Source organism: Sinohyriopsis cumingii, chromosome 6, assembly GCF_028554795.1.
Source record: "Sinohyriopsis cumingii isolate HCF-2022 chromosome 6, ASM2855479v2, whole genome shotgun sequence".
NCBI lineage: Eukaryota > Metazoa > Mollusca > Bivalvia > Unionida > Unionidae > Sinohyriopsis > Sinohyriopsis cumingii.
Window position 1 is genome coordinate 79,783,645 of NC_142966.1, and position 13,768 is coordinate 79,797,412.

At 34.6% G+C, this 13,768-nt stretch overlaps 1 protein-coding gene across 7 annotated transcripts in view; it reads left to right on the forward strand.

The window, feature by feature from the left end:
• The window catches only part of LOC149797300 (baculoviral IAP repeat-containing protein 3-like), a 42,705-nt gene extending 29,339 nt beyond the window's left edge, over positions 1 to 13,366 (forward strand). For 6 of the 7 annotated variants that reach the window (XM_089962013.1, XM_089962015.1, XM_089962017.1 and 3 more), the window contains 4 exons: positions 667 to 777; positions 2,839 to 3,122; positions 4,482 to 4,644; positions 13,039 to 13,366. In XM_089962013.1, the coding sequence (XP_089818139.1) occupies positions 667 to 777; positions 2,839 to 3,122; positions 4,482 to 4,644; positions 13,039 to 13,232 (752 nt within the window). In that variant the 3' untranslated portion in view covers positions 13,233 to 13,366. Of the gene's footprint in view, positions 1 to 666; positions 778 to 2,838; positions 3,123 to 3,462; positions 3,593 to 4,481; positions 4,645 to 13,038 lie in introns of those variants that run through there. The other variant, XM_089962020.1, reaches the window with a different exon arrangement.
• Positions 13,367 to 13,768: the final 402 nt, after the last annotated feature.

Sequence of the window (13,768 nt, forward strand, 5' to 3'; positions counted from 1 at the left end):
CAGAAAGTTAGTAGTTTCCCATATGTGGGTGGTTCTTACTGGGTTTTCCCAGGTTCTTCATTCATTGGTTATACTGGCCGTCATGTATAGCCTATCATGTGCTGATAAATGGCATTAAAGCCAATAACAACAACAGCAAACTCAGTTGTGAAAACTGTGGAGATTATCACTAATTGGTGATGGTCATGGAAATATGTAGCACTAGATTCTCCATCAATATTCATACATATTTATATGAATTATACAGTTTATTTATATTGTTATATCTATAATAGAAACATTGCAGTGCTGGAGAAAAAAAGTGCTCAGTTGATTTGGAGGCTCAGACTTTAAGGTCTTTTGAAGCTTTGTTTTGAAACACATCATTCACATTAATTTTCATATTCTTAGGTACTGTTGCAAATATTGTTTTTGTTGTATGCCACACTGTGGCATAATCTGTTTACACGATTTAATAATGTTTTGCGTTAATTTCACATGTTTAATAAATGGAGTTTTACACATATGTTGTTAATGAAAAATTCAGTCTGCCACTACAGCTTCATGGTTTGCAGCTTTCCAACTGAAACATGTCTGAAAGATTGTATTGTATATTAGGGTCTCAATTAGGTCACATTAACATTTAGCTGTTTGATGATGCCATACTATTTTATGCTTGTGTTGCAGGGATTGACAGCTCTGATCCACTGGAGACACTTGCAGCTATCACACTCCTGGAGATGGGATATCCAAGAGACACGGTCCGCAACTCTATTATCATCCTCCGTCGACAGAGAGGTTAGAATTTGTTTAAAGTAAAGCATTTTTTTTCTCCAGGCCTTGCTTTCATAAAACCTTTCACCTTGTGTATATGTTGAGCTAAAAATGTTGTGTCTTTACAATGTTCTTAGAAAGTGAAATTTAGGGTTAGAATATCTCAGTTTTTTGTGCCCAAATTAACCAGATGATTTCAAAACATAGGTTTACTTCAGTTATTCTATTACAGTTTACATAGAGCAATCAAACAAAATTTGATCTGAGTCTTTAATCATAGATGAGGCATTTTATCATTGTGTGATTCCTGCTGAATTCATTCACTAACACAGGAAACTCTGGGTATAGGTTCAAAAATTGCTAGTTCTCAAGCAGGACTCCAGGTTGTGAGTAAATTGCTTGAAATTTTGACAAAAAATTCTGATTGGCAAGTAAATTGTACAGAACAGTCTCTGGCTGGTGACCACACCCCCCCCCCCAAACCCCAAGGCTCAAGCTCATTGATATCAATCACAGGGGCTCATATTGCTTACAGTTTACCTGTCAGTCATTCATTTATTATAAAAAGCTATATTGGAGGAAACTTCTCATGTGATCTGTTTAAGAATGAATCCTGATATTTCAAGCTACATTTCATGTAGCGCAATTTCATGACCAAATGTTTGCAAACGGGGACTTTTTTAAAGTTAGTATCCATTCCACAACCTACAAATTAGACCTTCTTGGAGCCCAGCCCAAGGGATTTTAGTAGTCCCCAAGAATATTAGTTCCTTGAAGCTTGTGGTATGTTTCCCTCAGATGTGTCTCCATTGTGGTACAGGATAAAATGGTCATTGAATTAAAAATTGGATCACTTAATTGACAGCATTCTGAGTAATTTTGGATTACTGTGTAAAATTAATCAGCCCTTTTTGTAATTTGACATGTTTTTTAACTGATAATAGTAACATTAGATATATATCGCACGACAGTCAAATGACAAATCCAGTGACATGAGTCACATGATCAGAACAAGCAAAATACTTTTGAATCTACAAAAGCCATATCTGATTGGTTGCTTGATATTGATGGAACAGTGGAGTATACAGTTGCACAAGGAAGTAGTTCAAAATGGTGATGGGTGTTAATGATATGTAATACCATGTGGATTTACAAGTTTTGAAACTTAGGATTTAATACAGAAATATTCCTTATAGATGTCAGAAGGACCCGTTAACTTACAATGACTTGAGTACATGAGGAAAAGCAGTATTTGTGTATGAATACCGATATGTGCAGTTAAGAGCTGAGACAGATCTATCTTCAATAATTGCTGAGTTTTAGGATCTGATGAGATCAGACCTCAATCCACTAACATACCAATACAGATTAGGGAAGGCTGATTTATTAGATTATTTTACACTGTTTGGTTAAAATCATCTGTAGAACCAACAGTATAGACCCTGATCTTCAGGCCAATGATGTAGCCATATTTCTGGGTCGGTAGTTTCACAGTGAATATACATTATATGCAGTAAAATTTTCACACTGTATCATAAACTTCACATAAAAATGACATTATGTCATGTGATAAAAATAGTGAAATGTTGCTTTGAGTCACATTGGGCACAGAGATCTTGACTAAACTTATGAAATACACAATACTTTATCAATAGATTCACAAACTCCATCTCATTAGACATGAAAATATACAGTACTATATCAACAGTCACAGATTCCTTTTCATTAAACATGAACATACAGAACTGTATCAGTACAGTCACAGACTCCTTTTCATTAAAAATAAAATATACAGTAATGTATCAATAAAGTCATAGACTCCTTTTCATTAAACATGAAATATACAGTACTGTACCAATAAACCCAGACTTCTTAGCCATATTATGCATGGAATATATTGGCTGCCAGTGGGAGATGGAAGTCGTGGTCAGAACCACATCACATATTATTGACATGCACAGGGTTTTTACTAATAAAAATGGTAACCATTATGCACAAAAAACAAAAGGTGGCAATTAATTCTTTACTCAGAGTATAGGAAGATTAATTTTATCAAATATGGTAATATAATAACCTCCCTTTCAGAACCTGGTGCCAATATTACTGCCCCGGAAGTCCTTGATTTCATCTGGAAAGAGGAAGATAATGAGAGGCAGCGACAAGAAGAGGAAGCCAGCCAACCCCGTCATCCTGATGATCTGAAACCACCAGCACTACCTACTTTAATGGAACGTCTTAACTTGCATGACTCACCTGCAGTTACCCAGGTTGCTGTAAAGCAGTCATCATCAGTTACTGCTACAACATCCTCCTTTACAACAGTTACCATCATGACAGCCTCAGTTACCATGGCAATCAGCTCTACTTCAGTTAGTATTTCTGCTGCTTCTCTCTCTCTGTTGCAGACATTGTTGACAGTATTATTATACACACTGCCATTTAGTTCATAGTTTAAATGATTAATTAATATTTAAATGTGGAGAGACATGTTTATGATTGTAAATGTTGCTTTAGTCATTGAGGATTACCTCCTTATAATGGTTTGAGATACACTGTTGATCTGCCCAAATTAATCCTCTTTGAGAGATTGCAAATGCTCACAATTATAATATATTAATTTGTAAGAGATGTATCAACAGTATTGAGAATTAACCTAGCTAAGTATCAATATCTTGCATTTCTTCATTATTGTTTTTCTTGTTTGGAAAGGCATGTACAGCGAGAGTGCATCATTGCATGGTTTACTTGCTGGACATGACGATCAAGGGAATTTGTGATTTCCTGCCTATGGTCCTATTACTACACAGAATATAGGATGGTGATAAAAGCCCATACTGAAGTAAGAAATAGATAAAATTGAATTGTCTTTTATGATGTGCTGCATAAGCATAAACAACACAAGTGTAACGATGCTCAATGTTGTTATAACTTACGATGCCTAGGACTTCATTTTTAATTTAATAGTTCAAAACTGCAGTCACAAGTTACCGTACATGTGGCAACTGTTTTTCCCCCGGTTTTATATCCCACCTTATTTCTTTAGGTTAAATCTAAAGGCATGTGACACTGTTTACTAAGTAGAATATTTACTCTGAATTAGTTCTTTGGGGCCACATATACTGCATGGTATATTTTGTTTTATTCATTTTTTAATTTAATCTTGGTCATTAAAGTTTACATATACGATAGAGGAATACCAGGTGTTTACTAGCGAGTTTCTTTGCTGGAAATGGAGATGCAATTTTGTTTGCAGAAAAAATTACACAGCATTCAGTGATCATTCATTGGATTGTACCTAACTGGTGACAGCTTTATTATTTTTTTATTTCTTTGTTTTACTATAGTACTGTTGTTGGGATTTAAAAAATCTAAATTTTATGTGAATTATGTTTAATCTTAACATTCTATTTACTGAAGAGATGAAAATTGACAGACAATGTAATAATCGGGAGTTCTCTGAGAAACATTGGGAGATATTATGAGATCGGGAGATAGGTGTGAAACTACCCCAAAAATCAGGCGGTTCTCCTGTCTTGAAAGTTGACAGATATGAGTTGTCCAGGCTTGTAGAATTTAAGTCACCAGCCCAGGGTCTGTGCCTATAAAAAAAATTCTTTCAGCACTGATTATGCATACCAGATATCTGAGATTTTAAATATTAAAATTGTTGGGTGAGTCAGTCCACCAGGAGGTAAAATATTTAATTATATTCCACATCTACCTCACAGGGAACTTCAAGCACAACATCTGTTTCAACCTCATCCTTATCCTCTGGACCAACGCAGAGTGCCAATGCTGTAGGGCAAGAACAAGGACAAGATGAGGGTCAAGGACACAATACCAATATTGGAGGATATGGAAATAAGAGATTGGGATCAATGCAGGGAGATGGTTAGACTTCCCCAAATATCTTTTTAAACCTTTAAATCCTTTCAATCTCACTCTCATAAGTATATAGAGATATATGTATTACTTATATGGTGGTGATGATGATAACTTGCAAGTGAGATATATGGAGATAGAAAATACATGTGAGACAGTGGGTTCAATGTAAAACATATTTTCAATGTTGCCTCTATAGCTTACAGTAGATAAGTAAAATAACAAGACTATGTTACAAGTCAGATTTATGGGGACATAAATCATTACTTGGATACAGGCAAAACAATTTGTTTCATATAACACTTGTTTTGTGTGTTGCCTATGTAGTTCATGGGAGATAAATCTGCACCAACAAAACAAGTTCAGTACATCTTGCATGTAAACTGAGAAATCTAGATTATAAACCAAACAGTAGAAGGAATTTCAGATAAATTCTGAGATGCTGCAAATTTTATCCTATGCATTAAGTGCTATACTGTAACATACAGAACACATGATATACACTTTATACTTACTATTTCTTTGTTTGACTCTGTTGAATATATTTTTTTACACCATACTGGGAGAGCTGCCTTAGAAGAATGTTAGTCCCCCTTTTGCAGATTCAATGAGGCAAGTGTCCACATTTACCAAATCCTAGAGGCAACCCTGCCATGTCTTTACCAGTCCATTTATCAGGAAAAGTATTGAAAAGAACAAAAAAGATTTATCATGATTTATGCATTCATTAAGTGTTAATGAGGTCCTGTTGTTATATTTGTTTTAATTATTAATTAGTATTACAGTGCATTATGATATGTCTGAAAGTTTTTAAAGCTATGTTAAAAATCCAAATCACACACACATGCACTCAGTGCAGTATGTTATTAATTTTGGCTAATTTGCTTGTTGAAGTAATTAAAAATGTGTTATGCAGTTGGTAGCATTAACATGTTATCATCCCTAAATTTGTTATTATTTCCTTGTAAAGTCCCTTTATTTTTCCCTTTATTTTTGAGTCCCAGTACCCTTTAAAATCCATATATATTTGAAAAATATGGCTGGGAGGCCTGCAACATTAAAGCACAGCATTTTAACAAGTCATTTGGGCGACGGGTCACATCGTTTTATAATTGTGGGTGAGATACAGGAAATGGGGGACATTGTTGCCATAGCTTTGTTCAGAGCCAGTTGTCTACTGTCTTGCTTTGATCCAGTTAGTTGTCTAGTGTCTTGCTTTGATCCAATTAGTTGTCTAGTGTCTTGCTTTGATCCAGTTAGTTGTTTAGTGTCTTGCTTTGATCCAGTCAGATGTCTAGTGTCTTGCTTTGATCCAGTTAGTTGCCTAGTGCCTTGCTTTGATCCAATTAGTTTAGTTCTTGCTTTGATCCAGTTAGTTGTCTAGTGTCTTGCTTTGATCCAGTTAGTTGTCTAGTGTCTTGCTTTGATCCGGTTAGTTGTCTAGTGTCTTGCTTTGATCCAGTTAGTTGTCTAGTGTCTTGCTTGATTCAATTAGTTGTCTAGTGTCTTGCTTTGATCCAGCTATTTGTCTGGTGCCTTGCTTTGATCCAGAGTAGAAGAATTTAAATTGCCATATGTTGTTTGTTATATAAGGTTCACATTTATTAGTGTACTGTCATAACATAATCGCTTGTACAGTAATAGATCACACTGTAACATAAATTGGATTGTAACATAACTCATACAGTGACATAACTTATAGCAGGAACAATGAGTAGCATTTGTGGGCATGTGACACACAGAATATCTAAATATATGAAACACACTGAATAAATACATGAAATCATTGCTTTGAGCACCTTGTAGCCCATAATATAATTTAGATTGTTTCATTAATTTTATATCTATTACTTGATATATGTAAAAATTCTCTGTTTAATTGCCGTAAGTGAAATTCATTTGATTTACTTTAATTAACCTAATTACACTGACTCTCCAATTTCCAGACACTATATTTCCAATATATTTTAACAATTTTCAAATATGCAAAAGATGTTTTGACACCAAGTACATTCTTAAAGCCAATGAGTAATAAAACATTCAAGTTGTAACTTAAACTAAGGAATGTTCTTCCTTACTCAACAAGATATGTTTGAATATATAACTGTCAAACTGAAATTGCTTTGATTAAGTATATTACTGCCAGGATTATATTGCCAATAGGCATCCATAGATAAAGATATTGCCAGTAGGCATCTATAGATGAAGATATTGCCAATATGTATCTGTAGATGAAAAATATTGCCAATAGGGATCAGTAAATGAAGATATGGCCAAAAGGCATCAGTAGATAAAGATATTGCCAATAGGCAGTGGTAGTTCAAGATATTGCCATTGACCATCTGTAGATGAAAGATAATGCCAATAGGCATAAGTAGATGAAGATATTGCCAGTAGACATCAGTAGTTGAAGATATTGCCAATAGGCATTGGTAAAAATAGCTGACATGCTCCACAACTCATGATTGCTCTGAATTATACAGAGATGCCAACATCTCTGATTTGATCATGCAGCTTTGAGAATTAGGTCATACTTCCAAGAAAAATCCAAGCTCTGATTCAAATGTGAGAAACTCCAACATTTCTGTCATTCAGAAATGTTTGGAATTATCTGGCTTGTTTTTGGTATTCTGAAGCAGATGTCTTTTCTTCATAATGTGTTCACCATTTTGGAAAAAGAGCCATGCAGCAAATGGAAAGCCCTCTATTTTGTTGGTTGAATATTAGTTCATTCCTGCATTTTCATTGGTCACAATTCTATCTTGCTTGTACATTAGCCCATATTGTTTTTGTTCAGTCATTCTCTTCTACTATTTTAGTCTAGTAGTCATCAGTTGGCTGTTAACTGTTGGATTTGTGAACTCTTGGATTTTTCTCAAAATGCAGTCCCTTGAGATGGATTTGCGACCAAAATGAAAAATGATATAGCATAAATAGACATTTTGTAAAAAGTTCACTGAAGATATCCTTCTAAACTACTTGGATGTTTGTCATGAAGCTTTACACATGCATTTATTTTGAGACCTTTATCTTTGTTCATTTTAATCGCAATTTTAACACTTTTATATCATGCAGAGGAAATGGGACCTAAATGCCTTTCACAAGGGTATGCTGAGGCAGCTGACCTGGATTGCCCTGGGTGGTTATTCAACATAATCTTTGATTATGAATATATCAGCTGAACTATTGTGACTCAATAGGGCTAGTTGGTCCTAAATGAAAATAGTCCTGCTCAAACAGCCAATATGGCCACCACAGCAGCCATCTTGAAAATCTTATTATCATTACTCCTCCAGAATGGCTTGACTTATCAACACAAGGCTTTCATGAGAAGACATGGGGTTTAAATGAAACTGGTGCTGATCTGTAATCCAGAATGGCACCACTGGAGCCATCTTGAAAATCTTGTTGATAATCCTACTGAATGGAGGTCATATTGACATGGGGTTTTCACCAGAAAACTTCTTACAATACTTGACTGGTCCTAAATGAAAGTGGTGCTACAAGGACATCCAATATGGCCACAATGGTGTTCATTGTGAAAATCTTGTGATTGCTACTCTACCTGAATTGATGCTTATGTCAACATGAAGATTTCACTCAAAGACTTCTTAAGATGTATAGTTAGTCATAAATGAAAATGGTGCTGCCTGGATCTTCAATATGGCCATCTTCAAAATCTTGTTATTGTTATTCCTTCTGACCAGAACATTATATCAGTATGGAATTTTTACTTGAAGGCTTCTGATGGTGCCTTGTAAGTCTTAAATAAAATGTGTGCCAATCCATCAGTGGCCATGTTGTGAATCTTTTGGTACTCCTCCTAGATGGAAAGTCATATCAACATTGGGTTTTCACCAAAAGATTCCTGATAATGTCCTAACTGAAAATAGTGTGAATCTTACATCCAGTATAGCTGCCATATGACTGATTTTGAAATCTTATAATTCAAGAATATCAGATGTCTTGAACACTTGGCAGCTTATAAAGAGAAATAGTCTTATCTTGAAGTCCATGCAGTGTCTTTTCAGACCATAGAGCATTGGTTCTTTCAAGGGACTTTTTCTTGTGAAAGTTTTTTGAGACTTTGGGATGAAATTTAGTGTACTTTTACATCATCACTGGAGGATGTGTCGCATATGATATAGTGGTATCATCAAGGTCATCTCCATATTTTAACATTTTCCATAACACTTTCACTTCTGCATTATAAATTAAAGCTGCCTTAGATTACATGATCAAACTTGGTATGCACATCATCACTAAAATGTTTGATGCCTGCTACATCTTGGGTCGTATGTTCAAGATTAAGATCTTCACTATCTATTTTATTTTCCATCACACTTGATTTTCCTCTCTATAACATCATAGTGTATGAGACTAAGGGATGCAATTTGGTATGCATATTTATCATCATTAGTATTTGTACTGTCAACCACTTAGCAGGACTTCTCTGCAATGTCAGTGTTGTGATGTTATATGTTGAATTTTTCCTTCACACTTTCCTTTCCTCTTTTAGAGCCATTTGAGATGAAATGATGAAACTTGTTATAATTACATGTATACACCATTACTAAAGGATGAGTTGCCTACCAAATTTAGGGGTCATATCTTCAAGGTCAAGGTCAATATGTTGGGTTTCAGTCACATTTGCTGTTCTACTTTCTAACTTAACTGTTGAAGATAATGAGTTAAAAAATTTGATAAGTTTGTTACATTTTATTTGGTGTTCTGCTTTCTAACTTAACAGCTGTTTGAGATAGATGAGTTTAAAATAGTTTATAAGTTTGTTACATTTTATATGCTGTTCTGCTTTCAAACTTAACAGCTGTTTAAGGTAAATGAGTTTAACATAGTTAGAAAGTTTGCTACAATTTATTGATAATGGTTTTAGAAGCATTATCCAGCCAGGGTCAATTGCCTCAGTGTAATCTTGGCATAAGCAGTTTTGTAACTGGATGATCCGGGTTGGGATTGGATTATTACAATGAAACTTAAAGCACTTTTGTGAATGAGATGTTTCTTTTTAATGTGATTAAAAAATGATTAAATCTGACATGAAACTCATGTGTATAAATTCCAACAGTGGTTCTAACAAAATGAGTTAATCAACTGTTATAAGGAAAATGATATAATTATTGACTTGAATGAATCATGACATGCAACTTAAACAAGCAATCAACAAGAATTAATGAATAGAAATTGAACAAATGTGATTGATTAATGGATCTGTCACCATGGATGATCAATATTTAGAAATTAAACACAAAAATTACAATTATTAATCTACCACTTAGGGTGATGAAATTATGGATTTACGTGATTATTCATCAAGAGTGAATACAATATGGAATTTGTAGAAATATGGATACTGTTTGATCTATAAGTATTATACACACACACACACACTCACACACACACACACACACATATATGATTTTCACTCAAACAGTGATATTGAATCCATTCAGATTTTCACTCAGATAGTGATATTGAATTCATTCAGATTTTCACTCAAATAGTGATATTGAATTCATTCAGATTTTCACTCAGATAGTGATATTGAATCCATTCAGATTTTCACTCAAATAGTGATATTGAATCCATTCAGATTTTCACTCAAATAGTGATATTGGATCCATTCAGATTTTCACTCAAATAGTAATACTGAATCTATTCAGATTTTCACTCAAATAGTGATATTAAACACATTTGGAGTTCCACTCAAATAGTGATATTAATAAATTTAAAACAAAAGGGAACAGAAAGCTATTGGTGTCAGTTGACAAGCACAAGGTATCTACAGTCCAAACACTCTTTTGGATGATTAAGGTGCCACCATATATGGCCCGCCCCTCCCAGCCTGCCAAAGGGTCCATCTAGAACCCTCCTTGTTTACTGCAGATCTATTGGTCCTGAAGCTTTGGTCCCTTGACAAGAGGCAACCACTGTCTTCCTCCAAGTCAGTGTCATCCCTGACAACAGCACTCAGGTTATACAACAAACCTCCAAATCATATAACTCTGCATCCATTAGCTATAAGCTGTACAGCCAAAATCACACCTCCAAATTCAGACACACCTCCAAATAGCCAAGTATCAGACATCCAAATTAAATCACATCAAGACATATGGACACATCTCCAGATACCACAAACAGCTGAAAAGATAATGACCAAAGCCATGTAGTACATGTAACACGGTCATATACAAATGCAATGATGTACATTATGGATGCGTATGCAGATGGAATTGATTACATAATAGATCATTTCATTGGAATTACTGTATAAGATTTTTATCATAATTTCCAGGTTTGTATCTGAATCTGTATCCAACAACAAAAATCTTACAGAACTCTAAGAACTTAAGCATTTCTTCACCTTTTAATACATGTAATATTTAAATGAATTTAACTGAAGTGTTCATTCATAAAAGGGTGAGCTTGAAAACAGACTATAGTGCATTTAATAACATGGCATTGTATGACATATGACTGACTGTCTAAAAATTTAGAATAAATACTAGAACATACAATAGATCAAACAATTCTATCACATAATGTGGATTGTGAAAAGAGAAAACAGTTTTATAATTCACACACCTCTACAGTTGAAGATTTTGCTTGCATGAGAGAACCTTATGTGTTGTGACATTACTGTCTACCTTGAGTCTGTTAAGTATCCTGGCTATGGTGCAATCCAGAGAGTGTAGGTATATTGGTTTTCTCATTGCTTGAACTTTGCTTGTGCGGCATGAGGTGAACTGAGGTCATTGTTTTGAAATAACGTAAGACACCAAAATACCCACTATTGTGTAGCACTGTATGTGGATTTGAAACCCAAGAACATTTTAGTTCAGGTATAATGCATAAACCTGAAGAATATGTTAATTGTTGTACAAGTAGTTACCTAAACTAGGTAAATTAAAATGTCATCATTACACTTGCACTTTGGTTGGCACTTTGTATAAGACATTTTGCTGACGTCAGAGAGCTTGTTGATAAAATAGGAAGTTTTGGCACTGAAGTCTTAAGTTTACTAGTTACACTATTGAAGGAGTAGGCAGATAAACTTTTATTTGTATGCCGTCACCTAGGCAAGATATTTTTCGAGAGGGCTATAAAAGATTAAACACACTAATTACACATGAGAAAATATTTAATGAACTAGAGCAATTATGTAAAATTTAAACAGAAAGCTCTCTTGAAAATCTTAGGATGTTTTTGGTCCTACAGTTGAGTGCATGTACTTGACACGTTAACATACAGTAGTAAATAACTAAACAAATGACTTATTTTCTCCTATTTTAATCTGAATTTTTTTTTAAAAGTTGGATTTGGCCCAAACATCTTTCACAACATCCCATTTGCCACCATCTTGGTGTAAATTAAAGGTTCATAATCATATTTGTAATTTTTAGATTTAATTTGTGACAGATGCAGCTATCTTCGTTAAACAAAATTTATTTATGTCATGAGAAATTGAAACGTGTATTTCAGCAATTTCTGTACATTCCTTACTGATGGAAAAAGTACCTTAGTAAACCAGTATATTGGTAATACCACAAACCTTTAATGGCAGTGATGTTGAACATTTTTTTTATTGTTACTCCTTCATAATGGAAAGTCATATTGGCATGGAGTTTTCGCCAGAGGATTTCATATAATGTCTTGTTGTTCTAGATTCAAATGGTGCTGATCTGATGTCCAATATACCCATCATTGTTGCCATCTTAAAATTCTTATTGCTAGACCTCTGAAATGAAATGGGGTTTTCATCGGTTGAGTTCTTAAAGTGACTGCATTGTCTTAAATGAAAATGATGCACACAGACTCTAAATATCAGCACCATAGTGGCAATCTCAAAAATATTGTCTCCACACCTTCCAGATGGATTGCTATATCAACATGGCAATTTCACCAATAGACTTATTATGATTCCTTGTTGGTCCTCAATGAAAGTGGTACTAATCATACATCCAATATGGCTGGCAAATTGGCTTTCTAGGAAATCATGCTGTCACTACTCCACCTGATCGGATAGTTGTATTGACATGTGGTTTGTGACTATAAGACTTCTGATGTTGTCTGCTTGGAACTAAATGAAAATGGTGCCAATCTAATATTCTATGTTTCCATTACAGCAGCTAAATTGAAAATCTTGCTATTGCTGAAGAATATTTGAGATGGTTTCAACACACAGCAGTTGAATTCCTGGAATTTTTTGTACCCAGTAGCTTCAATTCCTATGAGGGACACATATATAGATTAAGCTTCATGTCAAGCATGTAAGATTGAGCTCAGTGTTAAAGTCTTTTCATTTAAGGTCAGTTTGAAAAGTTTTTACTTTTTAGATAAATACAAGGTGGGCTCAGCAAAATGTGAATCTCTCTTGTTTTTCAGACCTTGGAGAGTTGGAAGAGGAAAATATAAGACTGAAGGAGCAGACGACATGTAAAATCTGCATGGAGAATCCAGTCAGAGTGATTTTTATTCCATGTGGTCATTTAGTCTGTTGTGAGACATGTGCACCTGCCTTCCGAAAATGCCCAATATGTCGTAAACGTATTGAGCAATCTGTCAGAACTCTTCTCTAAAGAAGATAACTTGATGGAAATGTTTAATATGTAATTGCAAACAAGGGTGTAATTTCCCATCTAGTGCTGGGCCTCGACAGTGCAGAATAAGTTGTCTACTAACTTAAGTTTAAATAAACGAAAATAAAACATGATTTCTTTGAATCATTTCATACACTTTCACACAAAAAATAGTTGATAGTCTTAGTTTTGTTAGACATCATCATCATACACATGCACATACTTGTGCACACAATCATATAGTCATAACCATACAAGCATTACACCAGGTTTATGTCTTTAGAATCCATTAGACAGGTTCCATCTCTATCTCAAATACTGAGTGATCAGTCCCATTAAGTCCATTTTTGCATGCCTGAGGGACCAACAATCACATTGGTAGTTTTGAGGGCTGGATTTGCTTTCAAAACAAAATATATCTATTTTTTATTCTCCATGACCACACACACACACACACACCTGCACACAAATTCTTTCGGTAAAATTGAATGGTCCATCACAAAGAAAATGATTTTTCTGCATCCTCATTGCTCTGA